The sequence below is a fragment of the Perognathus longimembris genome, chromosome 17 (genome assembly GCF_023159225.1).
Source record: "Perognathus longimembris pacificus isolate PPM17 chromosome 17, ASM2315922v1, whole genome shotgun sequence".
Taxonomy (NCBI): Eukaryota; Metazoa; Chordata; class Mammalia; order Rodentia; family Heteromyidae; genus Perognathus; species Perognathus longimembris.
This window is the reverse complement of record NC_063177.1, coordinates 40,503,141-40,530,095: the sequence shown is the minus strand read 5'-3', so window position 1 is coordinate 40,530,095 and position 26,955 is coordinate 40,503,141. Positions and strand designations below refer to the sequence as shown.

Here is a 26,955-nt window from a genome sequence, read left to right as displayed (position 1 = left end):
GTATGATTAGATTTGTTGCTTGACCAAGATGACAGTGATCCAGGGTGTTTTTTTGTTTGCTTGATATTTGAGCCACTGTTTTTTCCTAGACTGGCTTTTAGCTTGTGATATTCCTGCCTCAGCCTCCGGAGTGTTTGGATTAAAGCTGTGCCATCCACCTCTGGCTTTCTGATTTCTCTGGAGCAGGCATTGGGGTCAAATTTTGTCATATTGTGTTCCCATCCCTCTTGCCTTTTTAAAATTGCTAGTTTTGTTGAAGTCTGAGGTAGAACTAACTTCCTTTTTGAATTGGCAGGGTAGAGCAAAGCAAAGGCATATTCCTACTGACTTCTTGCCTAGCATCCACTAAAGCCACAGCTCTACTTCCAGCATTTTGCCCATTCATTGGGAATAAGATTCACGTGAATTTGCTTGAGCTAGTTTTGAACCTCAGTCTTCTGATTTCAGTAGCTTTTCTACCACTTAGCCACAGTTCCACAGTTGGCTTTTTTTTTTTTTTTTTTTTGGTGACTATTTGGAGAGAAGAATATCACTGATTTTCTGCCCAGGCTGGCTTCAAACCATGATCCTCAGATCTCAGCTTCCTGAATAGCTAGGATTACAGATGTTAGTCATCAACACCCAACTTGTCACATATGAATCATCTCTCTATTGCTTATTCAGATTTAGTGGTAGAGTGCTTGCCTAGCATGCACAAAGCCCTGGGTTGAATTCCTCAGCACTACATAAACAGAAAAGGCCAGAAGTGGCATTATGGCTGAAGTGGTAGAGTGCTAGCCTTGAGCAAAAAGAAGCCAGAGACAGTGCTCAGGCCCTGAATTCAAGCCCCAGGACTGGCAAAAAGAAAAAAAAAAAGACACAAAATTTCAATCTGATCTCATATGGTTGGTAGCAATCAAGGCAAATGCGCTGAAAATGTAGAAAAGTAGCTTTAGGCCATCTGTATGAGGTATCTATAAAATATAAATGAATGTCATGTTTAGACATGTGTCCTGACCCCAAGATATCTCATATATATGAAATTTTCCAGTCTGATAAAACCTAAAATCTTACATCTCTGGTTCCAAGCATTTCAGATAAGGCATATTCATCCTGCAATACGTAATACAGTGTAATGGGAATGTAAATAGTTGTTATGCAGACATATTTTTTCTCACAATATTTTTATCTGTAGTTGATTGAATCTACAGATTCAATCTGAGATGGTTAGACCAGATTGGTGTGGGTAAGAAGTTCTGTCTAAAGCCAGTGCCCGTGGCTCATGCCTGTAATCCTAGCTTCTGAGGAGGCTGAGATCTGAGGATTGTGGTTCAAAGCCAGCTCGGGCAGGAAGGTCCATGAGACTCATCTCCAGTTAACCACCAGAAAAATGGAAGTGCTGTGGCTCAAGTTGTGGAGCTCTAGCCTTGAGCTGAAGAGCTCAGAGACAGCGCCCTGGCCGAGTTCAAGCCCCATGATTAACCAAAAAAAAGTAGTTCTGTCTAAGGCTGGGAATGTGACTTAGTGGTAGAGTGCTTGCCTAGCATACAGGAAACCCTGGGTTTGATTCCTCAGTATCATATACACAGAAAAGGCCAGAAATGTTGCTGTGACTCAAATGAGTGCTAGCCTTGAGCCAAAGAACCCTGGGGACACTGCCCAGGCCCTGAGTTCAAGCTCGAGAACTGGCAAAAAAGAATGAACAACAACAAAACAACTGTCTAGTGGTTTGGTGAACAGACAACGGACAGATGGTAAGACTGTTCAGTACCTTTGGAAGTGGTGCTCAAGCATTTAAGGTATAGCCAGTTACCCTGTGTGACTGCCAGTCCTGTCAAGTGACAGGATGCAGACCCAGAAGAGATGGTGGGTTGATTGCTTAGGAAATATGGGTGTGGGGGGGGGGTGGCAAGAAGGAGCAGGCCAGATAGGCTTCATAGGATTGTTTTATAACACATAGTTCCAGTAGTGGCCCTGAACACCTTAGAGCTGTGCATCCATCCCATTTGAATCAGAGATGGATGAAGAGACTGGAAAAACAAACCAATTGGAAAAGTTCTGTGCTATGTGTCTGTATTGCGAAGAAAATAACTCATGTGGCTGTCACTGAGCAGTGGGGCGAATAAAAAATTACCCGTAGTTTGGATTTTCACCTTGAATCGAAATCTCACCCTCATACATATACAGTACCATCCTATAGTTTTTTGTTTTGTATTTTTCCAGTACTGGGGCTTGAACTCAGGGCCTGGACACTGTCCCTTGGTTCTTTTGCTCAAAGCTAGTGCACTACCACGAGCCACAGCACCTCTGGCTTTTTGGTTAATTGGACCTCAGGTCCCAGTCTCTTGAGTAGCTAGGATTACAGGCATGAGCCACCAGTGCCCAGCCCAGCCCCTAGTTCTTTGCATATGTTTATTGTTATGTTTCTAATATACTCGGATTTTGTCCGAGGTTGGTCTCCCGTCCTCCCCTCTACCTCCCATCCTGGGGCTTCAACTCAGGACCTGGGCACTGTGCCTAACTTCTTTTGCTTAAGGCTAGACTTCTGAGTTTTTCTGTTTATGTGGTGCTGAGGAATGGAACCCAGGCCTTCATGTATTCTAGGCAAGCACTCTACCACTAAGGCACATTCCCAGCCCTGAGCCCTGTCCTAGTTTTTTGTTTTGTTTTGCCAGTCCTGGGGTGTGGACTCAGGGCTTGAGCACTGTCCCTGGCTTCTTTTTGCTCAAGGCTAGCACTCTATCTCGTGAGCCTGCTGAGGAATGAACCCCAGGGCTTTGCATACTAGACAAACACTACCACTAAGCCACATTCCCAGCCTTCCCCCGCCCCCCAAGTATTTCTGTTAAAAGTAAAATCTGACTGCTAGGCACTGGCGGCTCACACCTGTTATCCTAGCAACTCAGAAGGCTGAAATCTGAGGATCACAGTTTGAAGCTACTCTGGGCAGAAAAGTGTGAGACTTTTTCCCCTAATTAACCACCTGGAAAACAGAAGTGGAGCAGTGGCTTTAACCATAAAAACTCAAGGACAGCACTCAGGCTCTGAGTTCAAGACCCAAAGACTGACCAAAAAAAGTAAAAAGAAAAAAAAAAGTAAAAAGGAGTTTCATTGTCTGGTTTTCACTGGCAAATTGAGATTTTTTTTTTTAATTCACATAGAAAAGCACCTTCCAGGGATGGGAAGCAGTCCTGAATTAGATCATTTGCTGGGGAGGGAGAGTGCTGACTGGATCTTACTAAAATATTGGAGGGCTGGGAATATGGCTTACTTGTAGAGTGCTTGCCTCGCATGCATGAAGCCCTGGCTTCAATTCCTCAGTACCACATAATCAGCTGGAAGTGGTGCTGGGAGTCAAGTGGCCTTGAGCAAAAGAAGCTCAGGGGCAGTGCCCAGGCCCCGAGTTCAAGCCCCATGACTGGTGAAATAAAATATTGGAGAGTGAATTTATGTATTAAAGGGTATGTATATCGTGTGTGTGTTCCCAAAGATAGGGCAGCTTTGTTTTAGAAACCTTTATATACTGACCACCTGCTGTTGACTAGACATAATGGCAGTACCTTTGTATGTGTGTATCCTGGGTTTTGGTGGCTTTTTTGGGGGGGGGGCAGTTAACTGATTGGAGAGCCTCATAGACTTTCCTCCCCAGGCTGGTTTCAAACTGCGATTCCTAGATCTTCAGTCTATCTGTAGGATGTCATCCCATCTCACAGATGAGTCTCAGCTGAGGTAAAGTGGCCCAAATCACCTACTAGATTTCAGTTTAGAGTTCAGGTCTGGTTGTATCCAGGCTGTATATCCAGCGATGATCCAAGACTTCTGATGTTCTGACCCCATGTTGCTTCCAATAGTGTTCAATTCTGAAGGTTACAAGAAGCCCTGAAGTCTCCATAGGTAGGAGGTTGGGCTGAATTCCCGCAACTGGAATGCATCCTTCCCTCCGGAACTAAAGGGCGAGAGCATTGTTTCCGGGCGGAGGGGGAAGGAGGCAGTCAAAGGACCGGAAGTTCGTGTTTTATGGTGCCTGCACTGGCTGTCCAGACCCGGTTGAGGCTGCAGCGGACTGCCCTTTCCCAAGATGGCTTCGAAGATAGGTTCGAGACGCTGGATGCTGCAGTTGATCATGCAGTTGGGCTCGGTGCTGCTCACACGCTGCCCCTTTTGGGGTTGCTTCAGCCAGCTCATGCTCTACGCTGAAAGGGCCGAGGCGCGTCGGTGAGCGTGCCCGTTTAGTCCGCGCGGCGGGGGGCGGTACGGCCTGTCACCAGAGCTGGGGTACGGTGATGTGGGCAAGTTGGGGCTCAGACATTGGGACCCTTGGACTGAGGAATTGGGAAGGGATCTGGCCAGATCTGATGCTGCAGTCTTAGATACCGGAGAGGTCTACAGTTTGGGGAAACAGTACAGTTTGTGGGCACTACCGGGATCTCAGGTTCTTTGTTGCTTCATTCTGACCTGCTTCCCCACTCTCGGCTCACAGGAAGCCGGACATCCCGGTGCCGTACTTGTACTTCGACATGGGAGCAGCCGTGCTGTGTGCCAGCTTCATGTCCTTCGGAGTGAAGCGGCGGTGGTTCGCTCTGGGGGCTGCACTCCAGCTGGCCATTAGCACCTATGCGGCCTACATCGGGGGCTACGTCCACTATGGGGACTGGCTGAAGGTGAGCGCGTCCAATCTAGAACAGACTTTCCTAAGGTCATCCCACAGTTACCACACTGGTAGGACCAGAACCCAGGTTCCCTAGTACCTAGAATCCTATACACCATTACTTTGGTAATAATCCCAGACTGATAGGGCAGAAGGGATTTTGGAGACTACCTGATCTACAGATCTGATTTCAGGAACTGTAACTAAGACAATACATGCCAGAACCTGTGCCAGGCACGCGGGCTTGGAGATAAGGTTAGACCCCGGGACTGTCCATTCACTAGAGGAGGCACTTATGTGAACAACTATGGGATCAGTGGGGGTTTTAGGTGGAATAGATTCTACTACATAGAAGAAAGACAAGAAAAAAGAATGAACGTGGGGCTTAGTCTTCAAACTTAGGGTCGGGGGAGGGGTAATGTGTGGTGTCTGGGTTATGCCACTTACTTTCTGTAGGACCATGGACATTTTTCTTAATCCCTCTGGGCCTCAGTTTCTACTTCTGTAAAAAAAAGAATTATCTATCTCTGCTGTACGTGTCCATCGCACTTGGAATAGGTAAGAGGGTTCATCAGATGGAATGGGAGATATAGAGATGGGCTGCCAGGAGATATGTAGGTGCTGCAGTTCCTGAGTTGGGTCCCCTTGTCCCTGCTTAGGTCCGAATGTACTCACGTACAGTTGCCATCATCGGCGGCTTCCTGGTGCTGGCTAGTGGGGCTGGGGAACTGTACCGAAGGAAACCTCGTAGCCGCTCACTACAGTCTACCGGCCAGGTGTTCCTGGGTATCTACCTCATCTGTGTGGTAAGTTGAGGTCCTGTTGGTTGGAGGTGACTGGCTAGATGTGAAATGGGGTTAGCTCAGACCTGGCAGAACCCAGGAAAAGGGAGCAGAAGGCCTGTATATCGTTCCTGATGGCTTGGCTCCCAGGGGCTAGCCTGGACACCTTGTGGGCCTTGAGCTATCCATGCACCTGAACTCTGAGCAAGAGTCCCTTCTCCCACTTATATTGCCATCAAGTAGAGACCATTTATATTATATTAAACCTGAGAGGAAAACAAACTAGTTCCCTTGTGGCTCCAGCCACTGGTAGGGAGATGTAGTGTGCTTCCAGCCCAAGCTAGGACTCTGCCATCTAGAGCTGATAGGAGCTACCCAAGGTAGACAGTTTTGGCACTTCCTGGTGCTAAGGTGAGGGTGTAGACAGGCTACAGGCACCTGGCGTCATCTTAGTGACTAGGTTCATGTCCCATGTGCAGAGTTCTGTGTGGGCTTCCATGGAGTATTCAGAGGTAGGAGCCCCAGGGGAGTGGTGATACAGCAGAGCTTCTTGGGGGCCTTATAGTCAGCCTGACTTTTAGAGTCCCCATCCTTACAGGTGACTCAGAAGCCCACTAAGCAAGGGCTGACTTGTATGGTCCTTCCCCAGATGGGCATTTCTGCCTTCTGGAGAGGCTTAAAGGATGATGTTTTCCCCAGGCCTACTCGCTGCAGCACAGCAAGGAGGATCGTCTGGCATACCTGAACCACCTTCCAGGAGGGGAGCTGATGATCCAGCTGTTCTTTGTGCTGTATGGTGTTCTGGCCCTGGCCTTCCTATCAGGCTACTATGTGACCCTGGCTGCTCAGATCCTGGCTGTACTGCTGCCCCCCATCATGCTCCTCATCGATGGCAATGTGGCCTACTGGCACAACTCACGGCGTGTTGAGTTCTGGAACCAGATGAAGCTCCTCGGTGAGAGCGTGGGCATCTTTGGGGCCGCTGTCATTTTGGCTACTGATGGCTGAGCTTCACAGTGAGCGCCTGAGATAGGCACAGGAAGCCATTGAGGACCAACCCTGCCTTCCACCTTGCTGACCCACTGCTGTTTATTCATGGTTCTTAGTGTTTCATACTTTTCTTTTTATAGTTAAGAGGCAAGTCTCTTTTCCTAATTTGTGGCTGGGCCCATGGGAGGGTAGGAGCCCTGATGCTAACACTTCAGGTTGTTGCTGCTGCTGCTGCTTCTTTTTTTTTTTTCTGTTTGTTCAGAGGAGTTGCTCTCAGAGTATCTTGGGGAGAAGAGTCCCTGAGAAGGAAATAAGGCAGGGTTGGGATGCAAGTACTGGGAGTGGGAGACAGAAAGCTCTGCAAGTGAACAAATGTGGAAAGTCCCCTTTGGACGTGGCAGATGCAGTTAAGCTCTGTGGTGCTTTTCAGAGACAGCATGGGGGTGGGAGAGTGGTGTGGACACATGGACATGGACCAGGTCCCCCTCCTGAGGAGCAGTGGAGCCTGGTACTCTAGAAGCTACTTGGATTCTCAGGGTATGCCAGAGCAAACTTGTAGCGGTTGTCACTCACCTTGAATGCAGAGCAGGCTCTAGTCTGCTCGGGCACAGGCAGGGTGGAGCAGGTAGTGGCCAGTGGCCCACCTGCTGCCATTGTCTCTGCAACTTTATGGTTGGCCTGGTGGAGTCGAGTGCCTACCCGAACACCAGACACACAGTCCTCCAAAATAAACTTTTTTCTATACACATTCAGCCTTGTTGATGTTTTTTCTATGGGATGCTTTGCCATCGCCGCGGATTGATTTTGCCTTGCTTTTATTTTGTATTGGGGATTGAACTCAGGGCCTCATGTTTGCTAGGCATTCACTCTACCATTGAGCCATTTCTGCAGCCCCAGTGGTTTCATGAACACTTATGCCCAGGGTGGCTGTGAACCCCTACTTGCTGATCTCTGCCTCTCAAGCACTTAGGATCACAGGCTAGAGTCTCTGTGCTTGGTAGTCTTGATAGCTATCTGGTTAAATCTATGGGATTTAACCATTGGAGAACTTTGATTCTCCCATAATTATTCCCGTTCTGAGAATTTGTATAGTACTTTGGCTTTCTGGCTGGGTGCCATCAGCTCACACCTGTAATCCTAGTCAGGAGGGTGAGATCTGAAGATCAGGATTCGAAACCAACCCAGGCAGGAAAGTCCATGAGACTCTTATCTCCAATTAAGCACCCAAAATGCTGGAGGTGGAGCTGTAGCTCAAATGGTAGAGCACTAGCCCTGAGCATAAAAACTCAGGCCCTGAGTTGAAGCCCCACAACTGCCATGTAAAAAGAAAAATAATCTCTAAATCTGACCTATAGATGAACCTCAGTGGTACAGCACTTGTCTACCATGCCCTTGTTCCTAGATTCCAGCTCTGGAACTGCAAAACAACCAGCTTGCAAAAGCTCAAGCTCCCCAGCTGGGAATATGGCCTAGTGGTAGTGTTTGCCCCATATACATAAAGCCCTGGGTTCAATTCCTCAGCACTACATATATAGAAAAGGCCAGTACTGTATATGTTCTTGATACATTGTATATTGTATATATGTCTACCTGACCTAGAGAAGGGAAAGAAAAACAGGGCGTAAGATATCACAAGAAATGTACACACTGCCCTACTATGTAACTGTACCCTTTTTGCACAACACCTTGTCAAAAAGATTTGTGTTCAATTAATAAATAAATTAAATTTAAAAAAAAGAAAAGGCCAGAAGTGGCGCTGTGCTCAAGTTGGCAGAGTGCTAACCTTGAGCAAAAAGAAGCCAGGGACAGTGCTCAGGCCCTGAGTCCAAGCCTCAGGTCTAGCCAAAAAAAAAAAAAGCTCCAACTACAGCATGGAGGTTCAAAAAAAAAAAAAGTTGACAGACTTCTGGGCTCTAGATTGTTGCTTAGCTGCCATGTGCTGGTCTTGTAGAGATGGTGTGATCACCAGTGTGACCAGACAGAGTAACCAAGTCTGAGCTCCTAAGTCAAGCCATCTCATGGCTTCTTTGGGCTCTTGGCAGTAAAAGATGAGCTAGCTGCTGCTGTCTGGGCTAGACTCAGAAGCTAGACTCAGAAGGGAGGTTTAAGTGGAGTCCTCCTACCAAAAGAGGAGTGGAACTGCTTTGTGGTTGAGTGGAGAAATGGAGGATGCTTCTGACATGGCATAGAGCAGCCCCTCTAGGTGAGGAGACATGGCTGTGTTCATTAGTGGGGCCCCACTTTGAGCTCCTGTGTTCCCTTGAGGACCCTGTCTCCCCAGATGAGCTCTTGCTCCTAGATGATCACTGCTAACTTCCTCTCAAGTGTGAGCTGATTCAGACACATATTAGTATTTTAATCAAGCCTTCTGAAAAATTATAAGTCCCAAAGGAATTTAGGAGACCAGGCAGGTCTGTGTGGGGGAGGTGCTATTTTGGACAAAGGAGCCTCAAAATGTAGTACAGAGCCCATAGAAACTGACCCATCCCCCCCAGTTATCCCTCTCTGCCCATCCCCAGGCTGAAAATAGAAGGCCACCTGGTTGCGACTTTGGAACAAGTCTGAGTCTTAGGCTGGCTTCCCTCCTTGAGCTTGTCCCACTTGGGTACCCCTTGAGTCAGAGCAGGGGCTGCTTTCTCTGTAGGCCACTCAGCCAACAAGCCCCATCCAGCCTGTGGCAGCCTGGGCTCACCCCCAGCAGGCATGGCTTTTGGTCTGCCCTGGATGTCCCAGGGCCTGTAGGGCCCATAGCATGGGTCAGCTGCCGGGGTCAGAAGCTGGCTTGCAGAAGGAGTCCGGCAACCCCTTGGCATGGTTAACAAGTTCATAAGAGTCCCGGATATCAGCCAGGCCAAACCAGAAGAAGATCCACTGTTTGTTGGAGAAGCTGCCATCACAGTGCTTGAAGTACCTAGATTGGGGAAGGCAAAGGGCAGCTTTTAGGGCAAGGCTGGTGATCACTAGTCACAACTTAGGTTTTCATGACTATTATGTGTTTATTACATGTGAAAACACTCCACTTGAACTCTGTCTTATTTTATCCTCATAGCAGCAGGCTGAGCCTGTCATTTCAGGCTGTATTGTCATTTGGTGAAGAAGCAGCCAAGGCTCAGAGAAGTTAGGGCACTTGTTAGGGTGACAGCTAGGAAGGTCAGCATGAGTGTGTCGCTGGCTCTCCACTGCTTGGCCACTTCTTAGTGTGTATGGGGGGAGGGTAAAGGGGGACAGGGAAAGGGTCTGGCTGCTGAGGGAAGGCTGCTGGAGGCTGGGTAGCCTGGAGTCAGAGGGCTGGCCATTGGGCCTGAAAAGAGCTGGGAAGAGTCAGGATTTCAGAGCACCTGAGGAGAGGCAGGCTGTGTGGTCCGGAGGTAAGCAGAAGTGTAGTCTTTTTTTCTTCTTTTTCCAGTCCTGGGGCTTGGACTCAGGGCCTGAGCACTGTCCCTAGCTCCTTTCTGCTCAAGGCTAGCACTTTGCCACTTGAGCCACAGCGCTACTACTTCTGGCTTTTTCTATATATGTGGTGCTGGGGAATTGAACCCAGGGCTTCATGTATACCAGGCAAGCACTCTTGCCACTAGGCCATATTCCCAGCACAGCCCTGTAGTCTTGAGTCTTTTCACTAGGTGACCCAACCCTGGGTGGGACTTACCCTCTCAGAAAGGAGACTAGTGAGTGGAAACTGGCTAGAGAACCTCAGGGCAGGGATGAGTGGGGCTCAGGGGAGGAGTGCGGGACTTACCAGGGATTGATGGGGTTAGTGACTCTGGAGCGCCAGAACAGAGTTTGCAGGTCCTGCCGCAGGCACTCCCACAGCATCTGACCAGAGCCTTGGCCCTGGCGGCTGGAGCCTACCACGAATTTGTCCAGGTATGGGGTGCCCCCCAGAACCGGCTCTACTGTCAGAATGGCGGCGGCATTGTACCTGGCACAGTGGGAGAGGCAGGCTGGGACCACTCCTTGGCCAGCCCGAAGCTGCCCAGCTCTGTCCCTGCCCCCTGGGAGCCCCCAGGCTCACCCCTCGGACACATAGATGGAGTGCAGTCGCGGGCGCAGCGAGTCTAGGTAGTCCTCTCGGAGCTTTTTGCGAAAACTGGTGTTGACTAGATTCACCAGGCGGTCCTGGTCCAGGTTTTGCAAGTTAAACACTCGCAGCATTCTCTCGGCATTCTTGAACAGGGTGCCGCAGCCTGGGGCAAACAACAAGCCGGGGAGGCCTCAGGATGGCCCAGAGTCCGTCCCTCTCAGTGTGTGGCCCGTTTTTGGCTGCAGGCGGGGCAAAGGTTGGGGGACAATATCTCTTGGGGGACCCTCAGTGAAACGACTGGATTCTACCTAGCCAGTATTCCCTCCTGTTTTTCTCAGTGCGGCTTCCCGCCCTAAATTTCTCTCCAGCCCCCTCGTCCCGCCCACCACCTAAATCCCGCCTACCTCTCCCAGTCCCGTCCAATCCCACTCCTCCAACCCTCCCAACGGAGCCCCGCCCACACGGGCATCTCCAATTCGTCGTTCCTCTCCTGCAAGCCCCGCCCACCTGCCATTCTTTCACCCCAGTCCTTCTAGGGCTCCAGTCCGCCCAAAGCCCGGGTCTCACCCGGGTTGCGTCACCCTTGGGTCTCTGGCCTTTCTCACCTCCCCGAGTTTCGGCAGGGGCTGGCGGGGAAGCCCCGGCTCCGGCTCCGGCTGGGTCCGGCCCGCCCTCCCGTGGCGCTCACCCTTGTTGCTGAAGAGCTCGGTGAGCAGCGTGCTGGCGGCAGTGATGACCGCGGAGCAGTAGTGGGGCAGGCGGCTGAGCACGTCCACGATGAGCCGTATCTGCTGCCGCTCCTTGGTGCTTAACCACTCAGCGTTGGCCACCAGGTCCAAGTCGGCGGGCAGGTTCACGTTGCTCAGGACCTGCGTCGGGGCAAGATGAGCCTCCAGCCCGGGCCACGATGCGTCCCCGCCCCCATGGCACTCCTGCCCGGAGGACCTCTCCTCCTTCGCCCTACTTTTCTCCTGGAGTTGCAGGCCAGGCAGGGCTGGTCAGATCTGGGGGCACCAGGGGCCAAACCCGGCTTGAGGGCCTCAGCCCCCCCCCCCTAGAGCCACCGGGTGGGGGTGGGCACGCGAGGAGGGGCGCACCTTCCGACTGGCGTTGCGCAGGCCGCCTGAGTTATTGAGGAAGACGATTTTGGTGGGCTGCAGCGCTTTGGCCAGCGACGCGGTCACCTCCAGCGAATCGAGGAGCACAGATCGGCGCGCGGCCGTCTCCCCGATGGGGCACAGGATGGGGATGCTGTTGGACTCCAGGCACCACTGCAGCAGGTCCGTCTCCACTGAGACGATGCCGCCATAGCTGTGGGCCAGACCAGGCGCTGGAGAAGTCCCCTCGAGGCGGGGCGAGCACAGTAGCCTGCCCTGAGGACGCAGGGACGGGCAGGGCCGGCACTAACCTGGCATGGGGGGCGGGCTCCGCCGCGCTCAGCACAGACCCGCCACCAAAAAACGGCACGGCGGTGGCGGCGTTATGCCGCAGCTCGTCCACCAACACCTTGCAGCTCTGGGCAAGCTGTGTTTTGGCCTCCCAGAAGGAAAGACATCCCGAGGGCGCCGTGGGGGCCGGCAGCCCCAGGACCACCAGCGGCTTCATGTCCATGCGCTGCAGGAAGGCCAGGGCGAAGGCGAGGCTGGATACCGCTTGTGGGTACCTGAGCACCTCCTCGTCCACCTGTGGAATGGAGGAGTGGGTGTTGGGGGTGGGGGGAGCAGCACTGGCACTGAGCCACATGCTCCTACTGTCTGGCCCTGGGGACCCTCAGTGAGGGCCCTCTGCTCCCCTGCAAGACCCCATTTCTGGCCACCTGCACGTGTCTGCTCCGCCCTTTGCCCATTGGGTCTTGCCACTCCCTTACACCCGTGATCCTGCCTCCTGCCTGCGACCTTGGACTCTGGGATACCTTGGGGGGAGGGGAGGTGGCGGCTCTGCCTTCTGAAACCCTGCCGGGGCGCCCACGGGGAGGGGGCTTCCTCAGACTTCACCCCCGAAGGCTGGCGCCCGACTTCCAGCCTTGGCGCCGGGTGGGTGTCAGAAGAGCGCACGGCCTCACGCATCCCCAGTGGCGGGCCAGGGCCCTCGTGCTGCGGTTCCCGGGTCCGCCGCCGGTCCTGCCGTGCCCGACCCCGCGTCGCCCGCACCACCCCTGTCCGGTGGCCGTCGCCGCTCGCTCACCTCGATGACCGCGAAGGGCTTGTCCGCGGAGTACTGGCAGGTCTGGAACTGCGTGAGCCAGTGCCGGGCCTCCCCAGGGCTGGCCCCGCACTGGCTCAGGAAGGCCTGGATGTCCCGCTGCACCAGCGAGCGGCCCGCGGGGGGCGCGGGGCTTTCGGGGGGCGGAGGAGGCGGCGTCCAGAACGGCTGCTCGGTGGCCGGCGACTGGGCACCGTCTTCCGCGCCCTGCGTCTCCTCCCTCGGGGGCTGGGCCCGCGCCCAGGCGGTGCTGAGCCGGCGTCCCGGGCTGCCGCTCGCAGCCGCCCGCCGCCCCGTGCTACCGCTCAGCCTCCGGGCGCCCCGAGTGCCCCTCAGCCTCCCGCCGCCCGCAGCTGCGGTCCGCAGGGTCGTGGCTACCCAGGCCGTCGCCATGACGACGGCCAGCCCTCTCCGCGCCCCCCCTCCCCCCAGGGATGGAAGTCTGTCTGCTACACCCCGCGCTGAGGGGCTCTTAACCTGTCCCTGGGTGGGGCTGGAGCAGGCCGAGGCGGGTCAGGACCCGGGCTCTGGAATTACTTCTGGGTGCCTTTGGAGAGGGTCAGTCCATGGGTCAGGGGGCGGGGCCGCCAGGAACCCCCGCCTCTGGAGGGGGGGGGGTGTGGACGGGACTCACCGCCAGGCCGAGATAAAGGTGGGGTGAGGGGGGGCAGGTGAGCTCTTTAATCAGCTGCCAGGGCGCCTTCCCGGAAGGACCCGGGACCTGGGAGAGGTCTGGGGATGACGCGCAGGTGCCGAGGGAGGAGGGGAGGGACTGGCCGACCTGAACGATTAGGCTGGGTGGAGGACGGGAACCCCTGGCCAGATTACTCTAAAAGGCCTACCCCAGGAACTGTTTTCTTTCTTTAAACTATGTCAACTTAAAATCCATTTATCTCTGGACTTCGAGTGGGAGGCCAGTGAGTGAAACAGGCGATAGATAGCCTTAGCCATAAAATGAGAGAAAAACCAATGTTAAGTTCCAGCTGAATAGGGAGGCCTATGGAAGGCCTTTCACGTGTAGTAATGGAAAATGACTGAAACTAAAAACACCTTTCCCTCTTGGCCGCAGGCTTTGCATGGTGTTTCTCTTCCTCACTCCCCTCCTCAGACATACCCTGTGGCTGTAAAAGAGATAACCTGAGAAGAGTGGGCCCTACTGTTTGTTGACACGTCTGCTAAAAACAGATGTTTCCCTAGAGCTCAAGATTCCATCTCTGCACAAAAAGCCCCCCCATCCTGCCTCTCCTCCCTTGACCAACTGTCACACACACACACACACACACACACACACACACACACACACACACACACACACCACCCTGCCTGACTTTAGAGGTAGAGGTAGAGACCTCAGTGGTAAGATTGTCTTGCCCTCATCTCTCTGGGTGAATGACTCTGGCTTCCCCCTTAGTCTTTTGCCCCAAATAAAAGTCTGTTGATTTGTTTCTGTCCTTTCTTTATCCTGATACTCTCCTGACTCAGTTTCCTTCCATACAGAATGCCAGGCACTGTGGAAAACCCTTCCCTAAATCCTGACTCGTCTCATCCCCATATAATCACCCTCATTTTACAGATGAGGAAATGGAGGCACAGAAATAGCTGAGGGCCATTCTGCTCATAGCAGGCATGCTGGTCTTTGAAGCAAAGTAGATCTTACTCAGACTCGGGGCTTGGAAAGAACTAGAGTGTCCCCGCTCTCAGAGGAAGTGAGTCAGTGTCACCTGCCACCAGGCCCAAGTGCTGCCTGAAGGCGCCTGCCTGAGCGATCGGCTGGATCGGTTACATCATCCCGTTCCTCCACACAGTTGCACTTGGCCCCGTCCCACTCCCTGTGAGAGAGAGGGGGGATAGGACTTCCGACATTGGATATTGTACAGGGGACATGACCTGGCCAAGGTCACACAGCTTGTCAGTGTCATGGTCAGACCCTAAGTTCCATTTCTGGTCTTTGCTTTTCTTCGTGTGGTCTTCTGCTCCCCAGTCTGGGACTCAGGTCTTCTGCTTCAATAGGAGCTGTCACTTGGGCCACCTCCCTCCAGAGTATGGCGGAGGGCTGGGGGCAGCTGGGTGGGAGAGTGTGTGCTTTGCAGGGGCGAGGCCCCACGTTCCATCTCCAGCCCCAGAAAAACAATGCGGAGATTGCTGGGGGTGTCCCTCTCCAACTACCTGCACAGCTGGAGTCTGGAGGGGGAGGGGAAGCCGACCCCAGCGACCTCGGTGTTGACATTTCCGTTCTCTAGGCTGGGAGGGTCTCCTCTCACCACTGCCAAGCCCCACCCACATACATTTCCCAGAATCCCCAGAGAGGGCCTAGCCCCTGAGGCCTAGTAGTTTTTCCTTCACAGCTCTCCTCACCCTGAGGAAACCCAACTACAAAGGTGCTCCCCCTTCCAGCCCATCAGACTGCCCTCAGATTCTCCCCAAAGTCTCTCAGCCTTCCTTGTCTTAGACTGCTGCCCAGGGCTGCTGCCTCCCTCCTCAGAATGGGGGCTTCCCGAGTGCCCACCCACCCTGTGGGAGTCCTCTGCACCTGCTGTGGGCCAGATACTAGTTTGGAAGCTGTGTCCAATCCCTTTGGGCATCATCCCAGAGGGCTGTGTCCCCGGCAGCCAATGGGACCCCGGAGTACCCCTGGTGAATGATTAACTCTAGGCTCATTGACCTGGGGCCACTGTGTCCCCTTGGCCTCTCCAAGAGGGAATGGCTAGCCCTGCCTCTGGAGAGGACAGTGATACATAGGCCCTGTGGCCAGAACCCACCAGGCCAGGTGAGGCCCATAGGACCCAAGCTGCTCTGTGGTCCCAGCTTGATTTATTTTTTTCTTTGCCAGTACTGGGGCTTGAACTCAAGGCCTCATGTTCTTACTTGGCTTTTTTGCTCAAGGATGGCACTCTTATCACCAGAGCCATATCTTCATTGCCAGCTTTTTGCTAGTTAATTGGAGATAAGAGTGTCTCTGGGATTTGTCTGCCTGGGCTGGCTTTGAACTGCCATCTTCAGATCTCAGCCTTCTGAGTAGCTAGGATTATAGGTGTGGGCCATCAGCACACAACAGAACAAAACTTCTTGGCTTTAGCCCCTAACTGCATCCCCCTCATCAATGGGAGTAGTCCCCATTTCTTCGCTCCATTTACATTCAAACCCCTTGGAAATGGTGAACAACGTTGCCCCCCAGTTTCTTCTGTTTGTTGTCATGTGTCTGAGCCAGCACTGGGGTTTTAAACCCAGGGTCTCTGGCTCTTGCTTAGGGTTTATCCCCCCTCTCTTCCATACCTCACTCTGTTGGGTTAGCTCGTCCTTGAAGCTGGATTGGTGGGTAGTGAAGGACTTATTTCTCCCCTCTTGGCCCAATCTCTTTATGTATCTAAAGATGGAATATGAAGGATTGACTCCCCCCCCCCCATTATCTCAGGTGCACAGATAGTGAGGTGAAGCCCCAGGTATGTGCTGATATGCTTGTCTCAGGCAGGGCAATCTGACCTAAGCCTGGCTGTAAACATTGCATTATGGGCCTAAACTGTGGGGAACTCTGAGGCCACGCTGAGACCCCCGAAAGGGTTAAGTGATTGAACTGGACTGAGAACTGGACCCTGAGAAGGTCAAACTGTCAAGGCAAGACAGATGTAGAACTGTTTGAACATTAAAAAGCTTGAGGTCGTTGGGCTGCGAATGTGGCTTAGTGGTAGAGTGCTTGCCTTGCATGCATGAAGGCCTGGGTTCCATTCCTCAGCACTACACAGAAAAAGCCAGAAGTGGCGCTGTGGCTCAAGTGGTAGAGTGCTAGCCTTGAGCAAAAAGAAGCCAGGGTCAGTGCCCACAGGTCCTGAGTTCCAAGCCCTCAGGACTGGCCAAAAACAAAAGAACAACAAAACAAAATAGAACTTGAGACTTTCAGTAATGGTCACTAACCCTATTTATTCTCTGCCTGCACCTGAAGTCACCCTCTCTCTACTGAAAGCAAGTAACCTCTGTCTCCTCCCTCAGACCCTACAAAAGCCCAACTCCAACCCCACCTCCTTGAACAATCTCCGAATGCATGGGAAAGTTGCTGCCCCTCACTGTTCTTCAGTAAACAGTCCTCACCTGTGGAAGATGGAGTCCAGCCTGTTTCCTTCCTTTCTCCTCCATTTTCCTAACAGGAAGAAGAAGGTCTTATTATACTACCCCTCTGCTTTTACCTGTGCTTGGATTTTTCCAACCTAGAAAAGATTCCGTGTGATCTGCAATGTACCAGTTCCCAGTCTGACATTAAGTTAACATGCAATAAATGCTAGTTTCTTTTCTCCAGACCTAGTTTTCCTCTAAAGCTTGAGTGTGTAAAATACAAAGCACTCTGGAAATACCTAGTACAAGGAAGAGGAAGAAGCTCCTGGATTTATAGATTGGCAAATTTTAGGGGTGTGGCTCAAGTAGTAGAGCCCTTGCCTAGCAAGCAAGAGGCCCTAAACTCAATCCCCAGTGCGCCCAAAAATAAAAATGCAATTCAGCTTCAAGAGTCCCACCAGACTCTGTCCAGCAGGGGGCGCCCTAGACTTTGCCTTTTCTCTCTCCAGTTGCTGATGGGAGGGTTTGTAGACAGAGAAATATTATCAGCTGTGTAAGAAAAATGCTGCAAAGTAGTACTTGACAAAGACCTGCTTGAAAAAAAGTTAGGGGGAAGAGGGAATAAAAGAATTTGCCACAACCCCATGACAAGTTTCTGCTGCCTGAAAGACAGAAGATACTGTTTTTGTTTTTGCCAATCCTAGGGCTTGAGCTCAGGGCCTGAGCACTGTCCCTGGCTTCTTTTTGCTCAAGGCTAGCACTCTACCACTTGAGCCACAGCGCCACTTCCATTTTTTTCTGTTTATGTGCTGCTGTGGAATCGAACTCAGGGCTTCATGCATGTAAGGCAAGCACTCTACCACTAAGCCACATTCCCAGCCCCTGAGGATACTTTTTTTTTTTTTTTTTTGGCCAGTCCTGGGCCTTGGTCTCAGGGCCTGAGCACTGTCCCTGTCTTCCTTTTTGCTCAAGGCTAGCATTCTGCCACTTGAGCCACAGCGCCACTTCTGGCCATTTTCTGTATATGTGGTGCTGGGGAATCGAACCCAGGGCTTCATGTATACAAGGCGAGCACTCTTGCCACTAGGCCATATCCCTAGCCCCGAGGATACTGTTTTAACTTAAGTTTTGATGTATCCCCAATTCCTGTAAATACAACCACTGACTCAGAAAAACGGCAAGGAGCCTTTATTACCATGTGGGCCCACACGCCACTAGTCGAGTAGCAGAGTACAGTGGTGAGCCTTTCAGCAGGGTTTGTATAGGTAAAAACTATATACAGGTGGTTTACATGGAAGCAAGCAGATTTACATAAGCAGAGGTAGCAGTTAGTAATAACAGGAAACAGTGAAACTGATTAGGGCACTTCCTAACCAAAGTGGTTATACATAAGCAAAGTGAACTACTTATTCCTAACAAAAGTGGTTATACGTAAACTAAATGAACTATCTAGGGGAACAATAAGGGACAATCTGGACCCCAGTTATCTCTGGGGAACATGAGCTTCCTGGAGCCCTACCACTCATGACATATTTGCAATCCAAAGAGGTTCCCAGGCTTTTCCTAAGCTTCACTGTCATTTTCTGAATTCCAATAACCTGGTGTTTATCTCCTAACGGACTCTTAGAAATTTCCCTTTAATGACTGGCCTAGAATTTCTCCTTACAAGGAAGCTCTGCCTCCAATAATTGGCCCTAAGACGTCTGTCTTTTCTCTGATTTTACAAGTTCCACACGAATTTCATGAAGTAGTCCTTCCAGAGATCCCAGAAGGATGGTTTTAGATATGTGGTGATGTGTTTTCAGGGCACAGGTGAAGTTATGCAAGCAGCTGGAAAAGGGGCCTGGGGTGGTCTGAAGAGGTGGCAGATGTTATGGGGTTCAAGGGAGGGGAGTCCCCATCCCTCCAAGAGTCCACCACTCAGAGACAGTCTCAAGCAAAAAGATGAATTTACTGGGAAAGCAAAAAGTGAACTGGCCGGCCAGGGACGCAGCACAAACTCAGGAGCTGAAACTACGCCAGTGAGAAGCGGGCTGAGCAGCCAGGGACACGGTGTACCACGAGCGGTGCTCAAATTGGGTTTATAAAGGCAAATACCACATGGTCAAGCCTGGCCACACGCAGGTGGCCAATGGAATTACAACCTGCCACATAATATCTGTTTGAACCCCACACAATGCAGGTGGATAGCTTACTCATGGCGGCGGGAGTACTATTGTTAACCTTGAAAGTTCCACAACACAGGTGTTCAAGCAGTTTCTTATCACAGCGAGGGGGACCTTCCCTGGATTCTGAGAAGACAGGGCGCGGCCCTCAACCCTGAAGCTCAGGGGCAGGGGAGATCATCATGAAGATGGAGTCAGCTTCTGCTCTCTTTAACTAATCTGAGATGGAATCAGTCTGACACCCCTCAACAGCGGACAAAGCCTCAGAGTGAACCCCCTCAGCGTGTCCCCGGGGCGAGCATGGGCTGCCAGGAGAGACTATAGAAAGAGGATCCCAGGGTGTTATATGGTAAATTATCCCAGAAGCCACATATTGAAGGATGGAATCTTGGAATCTTTATTAGAGCATTAGCAATCTGCCTGCGGCCAGTTGTTACAAAGGCCCACAGCCCACAAATACACTTAACACTATCAGGACACAAGCCTGAGAGGGAAGAAAGAACAAAAACCATACCAACATACCAATTCAGCTCCAATGGGGAGCTGACGTGGGACACCACGGTGACTGGAGATAAGCCAGGAGACAGGACGTGAACATGGAGATGTGTGGCATGGCATAATGGTGCCTGAGCTGGCCTGACCCTAAATGGGGTCAGGTCAGGGGGCAAGATCACAGGAAGCTCCCAGTCCCAGGCACTTGACTGATAGGTTCAGTAACCTATAGGTCAAGTGCTCACCCCTGTCTCTAGGGATTCAGGAACACCTATCACCTGGGGTTGGGACTTCCCCTCCTCCAGGAATTCAGGCACACCCTTCAAGACAGGTAGTGCAACTCTCCATGTGGCCAATGATGGCGCTGGCCAGATCTGACCTCCATATTACAATGGTGGAAGAGAGATTGGAAGGAGCTCAGAGGAAGGAGGCCAATCTGGAGTAGCCCACAATCCACCGGTAGGGCATCTCAACAAGGAAAGGGCAAGCTGGGCATTGGTGGCTCAAGCCTGTAAACCTAACTACTCAAGAGGCTAAGACCTGAGGATCATGGTTCAAAGCCAGCCCAGGCAGGAAAGTCTATGCCACTCTATCTCCTGTTAACCACCAAACCGACAGGTCCCAGGCTCTGAGTTGAAGCCTCCATACCAGCACAAAAAAAGGAGGGGTGGGGGAAGGGCAGCTCACAATGTAAGGAGAAGGGCTTGACATCTTTTCATGACATTCAGTGGCGTCGGAGAGAAGAGGGGAGGAGTTTAGGGTGGGACTGCAGTATAGAATTCCTGGAGAAGCTGTATCTGGAGAAGCAAACAATTTTGTTTGTTTATTTATTTTGCCAGTCCTAGGGCTTGGACTCAGGGCTTAAGCACTGTCCCTGGCTTCTTTTTGATTAAGGCTAGCACTCTGCCACTTGAGCCACAGCACCACTTCCGGCTTTTTATCTATATATGTGGTGCTGAGGAATTGAACCCAGGGCTTCATGTTTGTGAGGCGAGCACTCTACCACTAGGCCATATTCCCAGCCCTTTATTTTGTTTATTTATTTATTTTTGCCAGTCCTGGGCCTTGGACTCAGGGCCTGAGCACTGTCCCTGGCTTCCTTTTGCTCAAGGCTAGCACTCTGCCACTTGAGCCACAGCGCCACTTCTGGCCATTTTCTGTATATGTGGTGCTGAGGAATTGAACCCATCGCTTCCTGCATGCTAAGCCTCATTCCCAGCTCCTATTTGTTAGATTTAAGATACAATCTCACTGTTGCCCAAGTTGGTCTTCAGCTTCTGGATTCGTAGGAGCCTCCTACAAGCATCACTGTGCTTGGCTCCAAGTCTTTATCGTTAAAGTAGGGTCTGTGGCACCAACCGGAGCTGGTTAGAAATGCAGGCTGAGCTGGGGGTTGTACGTGGCAAGTTTGGATCTCCAGCAATAAAAACAAGGAACACAGGGCCCAGCCTATGAGGCAGAGTCTGCCTTGTCCCCAGCTGCGAGGGGGTTCTTATATGTGTGGAAGTGTGAGAGGCAGCATGGAAGAGATGGGCATGGCTCCTCTGTAGACATGGCGGAGCTGGCAGAGGGAGGTGAAGAAGTGGAGGGATGTAGCTCAGGGCTATGGTGGGTGCTCATGGCTGTGTGGGGTTGGGGAGTTGTGTGGGACTCCTGGCTAAGGTTGTATAATGCCAGGAGTCCTCTCCATCATTTATGGCTAACATGTCCCTGGGGAGCGGGCATCCATCTGTGTGTCCCCTATGACAGGAGTGTGTGGAGTGTCACAAGTCTGTGTGTGCTCCAGGGTGCTGGTGTGTGTGGAAGGTGGAGAAAGAGTTCGTGTGTGAAAATATCCTTCATGTGAAAATCTAGCTAGTGGCTGGAGTTTGTAATCTTACTCAGGAAGCTGTGGTCCAGGGGATCAAGGTCGGAGGCCAGCCCTGTCAGAAAAGTTCACTAGTTTCTCTCTCCAAAACAAACAGCAAAAAGCTGGGGGCATGGAGGCATAGCTCAAGGGGTAGAGTGCCAGCCAAGCAAATCTGATGCCCTGAGTTCAAACTCCAGTACTGTCCAAAAAAAATGAGTAAATAAAGATAAACAAGAGAATTTCAGCTTCCTAGACTTGGATTTCCATGTTGGGACCCACAGCTCAAATACCTGCAGTTCCCAGGTTGTTATTACAAAGGGTTGCCACGAGGGGGCGATGGACACCTGCTGCTCTGCCTCCCCTTGCAGAAGCGAATGTAGGGGAAGCAGGCTAGCGTGTTGGGTCAGGGACGGGAGGACAGCTCATGGGGCCTGGCGCCTGGGCTTACCACCACTGCCCAGGGCCCTGGCCTCCTCCAGTCCACCTCAGACCCCTACCCAGGGACCCTAACCTATTCCAGGGGAAAAAGCACCTTGTGCTGAGGCATCAAGGTGCCACCTAAGGGGTGGTCGGTGGCAAAGGCTCTGACGAGAGCAGCGGGGGTTTATGGGGTGAGAGCAGGGGTCCACTGACCCACCATGGCAGTGGGAGGGGCAGAAAGGCGGCTGCGTACCAGGGTGGACTTTTCTGTTTTATTAGTATACAGAGGTTGTATACAGGGAGTTTTCATTGTGACATTTCCATATATGCATATAATATATTCCTTAGCGCCTCCCCCCCTCCCCACACCTGTCCTTATCCTGCCTTCCCCATCTTCAAGCAATTTCTACAGGTTTCATTGTTCCATTTTCATACATGCAAATAAACTGGACCATATTTATCTTTATTTACCTTCTTCATTAGCCCTCAACCCTTATCCTGGTGCCTCCCCAATAAAGCCTGACTTATTTTCCTGCCATTCTTTTTTTTTTTTTGTCTTTTAAAGTGTAGTAATTGTACTAAAGGTTTTCACCATGGTATTTCAGAAATGCATTTTTCTTTTGCCAGTCCTGGGGCTTGAACTCAGCTCCTCAGCTCAAGACCACTACTTGATCCACAGCACCACTTCCAGTGTTTTCTGTTTATGTGGTACTGAGGAACTGAACCCAGGGCTTCATGCATGCTAGGCAAGCACTCTACCACTAAGCCACATTCCCAGCCCTCACTAAGATCCTTTATGCTCTCTTTCTACATAGTTAAAATGGATCATTAATTCTTTATCTTCCATATTTCTATTTCCCTCTCCCCTCCACATCTGCACTGAGGCTGAATCTGGCTTTGAACCACAATCCTCAGATCTCAGACTCCTGAGTAGCTAAGTCTGAGTCACTCATGCCCAGTACTGGAATTTGAACTCAGAACTGTGGTTGTTCAGGTCAAGCTCTACCACTTGAGCTATGCCTTAAGCTCTCTTTTATACTATTTATTTATTTATTGGCTCCGTTCCTGGAGCTTGAACTCAGAACCTGGGCACCTCCCTTAGCTTCTTTTCTCAAGAATAGTGTTCTACCACTTGAGCAATAGCTCCACTTCTGGCTGTAATCCCAGCATTGGAAAGTTGAGTCAGGACAATCTCAAATTTCAGGCTAGCCTGAGTTATGTAGAAAGTTCTTGTCTCCAAAAAACAATCTCACATACATCCATATACAACACACAGACACATATACACACTCACATACAAACTTAATAAACAAGAAATTCTAAAATCAAATAAATGAATACATCAATTAAATTACTTGAATAGACCAATTTGATCATAGAAATAAGAGAATACTATATAGGGTGAGGGTATAGCTCAATGGTAGAACTCATCTACCTATCATCCATCCATCCATCCATCTATCTTTGGTCCCAGTTTGGAGCTTGAACTCAGAAACTAGGTGCTGTTCCTGAGCTTATTTTGCTCAAATCTAGTGCTTTAATACTTGAGTTACAGCTCGATTTCCAGAATATTTTTCCATTTTTCCTTTTTGTCAGTTGTGGGGTTGGATCTCAGGGCCTGGGCACTGTCCTTGAGCTTTTTTTTTGCTCAAGGCTAGGTGCTGTATCACCTTCAGCCACAGCACCATTTCTAGTTTTCTGGTAGTTAATTGGAGATGAGAGTCTCATGGACTTTCTTGCTCATGCTGCTTCAAACAGCGATGCTCAGAGCTCAGCCTCCTGAGTAGCTAGGATTACAAGTGTGAGCCACTGGCGCATGGCTTAAAACTCTTACATAGCATGCACAGGGTTGTAAGTTCAATTCCCAGCATTGAAATTAATCTATTTCTGAAAAATAAAGATAATTGGTTTTAAAACATAAATAAAACAGAAAAAATGTATATTCACCAAAAAGGAGAAAAAAATGTTGAGTTTTGCATTGTATCAAATATGTTTGCTGTCCTGGAGATTAGAAAAACAATAAAATGTCATAGTGCCAGGGGTAGGAATGTGGGTTAGTGGTAGAGTGCTTGCCTAGCATGCATGAAGCCCTGGGTTCGATTCCTCAGCACCACATAAACAGAAAAAGTCTGAAGTGGCGCTATGGCTCAAGTGGTAGAGTGCCAGCCTTGAGCCAAAGAAGCTCAGGGATAGTGTCCAGGCCCTGAGTTCAAGCCCCAGGACTGGCAAAAAAAGAAAAGTCACAGTGCCCCTGGTATGTATTTAAATACACAGTGGCCATCATAGCAGAGAAAGACTGGTCAGCCTCGGAGTCCCCGGGGTGTTCCAACCAGTGATTCCCCAAGGAGCGTGCAAGGGCTGCGGGTAGGGAGGTCAGGGAAGCCTGGGAACTGAGGACGCATTAGAAGCTGGCCTGGCAAAGTTGGTTCCCATCTGTCATTTCGGTTCCGCTTCTGTTTAATGCTTCCTGAGCAAGGCTGTTGACCTTTCCCTGTGATTTCTTCCCGAGGCTTTTATGCTCATAAAGATCTCTTCCCAAAACAGAGCTGGTAGTTCTATGTCTTCCTGTTTTCCCATGGCTTGCTTTCCTTCCACAGTTAACTCTTGCTCCCTGGGAGCTGTACTGGGGAGCGCTGGGGCTGGGGTCTCCACACAGAGCCTTGTGGCTTCCTCCTGTTTCCCTCCTTCCCAAAGTGCCAGAGCCGCCCCCCCCCACCTCGCCCTCTCCTCTCCCTGTGGTGGGATAGGTAACGAGTGGGGAGGGGGTGTGCGGCCCAAAGTCTTGATGATTGGAGTTGAAGATCCATTGGAACATGGTAGCCTGGAAGCATGGGAGCCGCAGAGCAGACTTTGCCAGGACTTCAGCCTGTGCACGTGGCAGGCTGGGCTAGAAGATCCGGGGCCTGTCTTCCTGTTCATCCTTTCCAACCCCAGCCGTGACTCTCAGAGTCCTCTTTCTTCCTTTTTATAAAAATACAATTGAGGGCTGGGAATATGGCCTAGTGGTAAAGTGCTCGCTCGTATACATGAAGCTCTGGGTTTGATTCCTCGGCACCAGATATATAGAAGACGGCCAGAAGTGGCGCTGTGGCTCAAGTGGCAGAGTGCTAGCCTTGAGCAAAAAGAAGCCAGGGACAGTGCTCAGGCCCTGAGTCCAAGGCCCAGGACTGGCAAAAAACAAAACAAAACAAAATTGATTGACCTGTTTGTGTGTGTGTGTGTGTGTGTGTGTGTGTGTGTACACGCATACTCAAACTGGGACTTGAACTCAGGATCTTACACTCTTGACCAACTTTTCTCCTCAATGCTAGCACTCTACCACTTGAGTCACAGCTCCACATCTGGCTTTTTGCTGGTTAATTGGAGCTATGAGTCTCACAGAACTACAAGATGAACTACAATGAACTACAAGATTTGGAAATAAGGGGTTGGGGAGATGGCCTAGTGGCTAGAGTGCCTGCCTCATATTCATGAGGCCCTGGGTTCAATTCCCCAGCACCACATATACAGAAAACGGCCAGAAGTGGCACTGTGGCTCAAGTGGCAGAGTGCTAGCCTTGAGCAAAAAGAAGCCAGGGACAGTGCTCAGGCCCTGAGTCCAAGCCCCAGGACTGGCCAAAAAAAAAAAAAAAAAAAAAAAGATTTGGAAATAAGTGGTTTATCTTTGACGTTGTTATTTCCAATGTACCCTATGAAATTATGCCTTTTTCATTTGTCTTTCTTCCCCATGCTTTTGCCCCTGTTGTCACTCTAACTGCATTTGGTACAGTGGCTATTGTATGTACGTCTATCAGATCTAGGGAAGGGGAACACCAAAATGGAGAGACAAAGGTAAAAGGTGAACCAATGCAATAGCAATACTTACAAGACAATATACTGTAAATCAACTGTAGATCACAGGGGAGGGTGGAGAAGGAACTGGGGTGGGAGAAGAACGAAGGAAGAGGTAAAAAGTTTGATAAGAAATGTACTCACTGCCTTATGGATGTAACTATAACCCTTCTGTACATACTTTGACAATAAAAAATAAACTTAAAAAAAAAAGAGTTTCACAGACTTTCCTGCCAGGGCTGGCTTTGAACCACAATCCTCAGATCTCAGCCTCCTGAGTAGCTAGGGTGACAAGTAGGATGGTTGATCTGTTCTTTTGCTTGAATGGAGCTGTGTTCCCCACTAGACCGGCAGGGGGGAGAGGGGGTGAGAAGCAAACAATGAAAACCGCACGGTGGCTTCCTCATAGTCCCACCAGGAGAGACAGCAGTGGCGGTGGCAGGAGCTCTCGGCCACTCTGACCTGTCTGCTCCAAAGCCCTGAGGCAGGTTGCTGGACGAGGGTCTGGATCTGGGACAGACAGAGACAGGATCCGGACAGAAAGAAACCAGGATCAGGGAGGCCGAGCTGGAGGATGGGGACGCGTGCGTTGCCTCTCAGGGCTTCACAGCAGTTCATTACAGGAGCAGTAATTAAGGCCAGAGCGGCTTCCCTCTGGAGGCTCCGGGTGTGATTAAGAAGGCAGGGAGGAAGGCCCTGCCTCCTCTGGGCACAGTGGCAATGGAGTCGTGACGGCAGGCTCACCGTCTCCCACATCTGTGCTGATCACCAGAGGAGGGCTGCGCACAGTGGCCGGGAGGACTGTGCTGCCATCTGGATTCCTGAGGGCCTCGTGGCAGCCTAGCTTTGCAAGGCTGGGGCCAGACTGTCCTGACCCTGAGCATTGTCCTTTTCCTGCTCTTTGACATTAGACAGGCTACTTGACGTCTCTGAGCTGCCTTCTTTATCAGTAGCATGGACTGAATCACGTGGACCATGTCGGCTCACTGTGGGTATCCAATGTAAGATGCTGAGCAGTGTGCCTAGCCACAGCAGACACGAAGCGCTAGCCTTCAGAAACGTGTCGCTAGGTTTGGTATGGTGGGCTCTGCCCCTAATCCCAGATACTTGGGTGGCAGAAATCAGGAAGACTGTAGTCTGAAGCTAGCCCAGTCTCCTCTCCACCAACCATCCCCCCCCAAAAAAACCCCACAAAGTTAACAATATTCCATCTCAAAAAAACAAGACAGGTGTGATGGTTCACTCACTCCTGTAATCCCAGCTCCATTACAGGCAGAAGTAGTAGGATCTTAGTCCAAGGTCAGCCGCAGACAAAAGTTGGAGACTATCTGAAAAATGACCTAAAGCAAAAAGGGCTAGGATGTGGCTTAAGAGGGAGACTACCTGGCAAGTGTGATATGTTGAGCTTAAATCTCAGTATCACACACAAAAAAAAGAAAGAAAAAATTGTGGCAGCCAGGTCTGAGGTTCCACCTGTGAGCAGGTGAATAGGCAGAGGGATAAATATTCGGGCTGCCAGATGATGGCCC

At 51.0% G+C, this 26,955-nt stretch overlaps 2 protein-coding genes across 2 annotated transcripts; one reads left to right on the top strand and one right to left on the bottom strand.

Annotated features, from left to right (window-relative positions):
* The first annotated feature begins 3,510 nt into the window (after positions 1 to 3,510).
* Positions 3,511 to 7,141, top strand: Tmem101 (transmembrane protein 101). Its single transcript, XM_048367049.1, has 4 exons — positions 3,511 to 4,194; positions 4,460 to 4,640; positions 5,287 to 5,433; positions 6,109 to 7,141. Exons 1-4 carry the CDS (start codon positions 4,058 to 4,060, stop codon positions 6,415 to 6,417), a joined length of 774 nt encoding a protein of 257 aa, XP_048223006.1. The 5' UTR covers positions 3,511 to 4,057; the 3' UTR covers positions 6,418 to 7,141.
* Positions 7,142 to 8,754: 1,613 nt separating this feature from the next.
* Positions 8,755 to 13,233, bottom strand: Nags (N-acetylglutamate synthase). The gene is made up of 7 exons (XM_048367018.1): positions 12,608 to 13,233; positions 11,832 to 12,106; positions 11,521 to 11,734; positions 11,112 to 11,292; positions 10,415 to 10,586; positions 10,139 to 10,321; positions 8,755 to 9,310 (listed from the first exon to the last, which is right to left on the bottom strand). The coding sequence occupies exons 1-7, from the start codon at positions 13,016 to 13,018 to the stop codon at positions 9,157 to 9,159; spliced, it is 1,590 nt and encodes a 529-aa protein (XP_048222975.1). The 5' UTR covers positions 13,019 to 13,233; the 3' UTR covers positions 8,755 to 9,156.
* Positions 13,234 to 26,955: the final 13,722 nt, after the last annotated feature.

Coding starts and splice junctions, on each gene's coding strand:
- Nags (XM_048367018.1), bottom strand. CDS start 13,018: ATGGCGACGGCCTGGGTAGCCACGACCCTGCGGACCGCAGCTGCGGGC. Junction 10,322..10,414: donor TCCATCTATGTGTCCGAGGG/GTGAGCCTGGGG, acceptor CCACTGTGCCAG/GTACAATGCCGCCGCCATTC. Junction 9,311..10,138: donor ACTAACCCCATCAATCCCTG/GTAAGTCCCGCA, acceptor TCCCCAATCTAG/GTACTTCAAGCACTGTGATG.
- Tmem101 (XM_048367049.1), top strand. CDS start 4,058: ATGGCTTCGAAGATAGGTTCGAGACGCTGGATGCTGCAGTTGATCATG. Junction 4,195..4,459: donor GAAAGGGCCGAGGCGCGTCG/GTGAGCGTGCCC, acceptor CTCGGCTCACAG/GAAGCCGGACATCCCGGTGC. Junction 5,434..6,108: donor GTATCTACCTCATCTGTGTG/GTAAGTTGAGGT, acceptor TGTTTTCCCCAG/GCCTACTCGCTGCAGCACAG.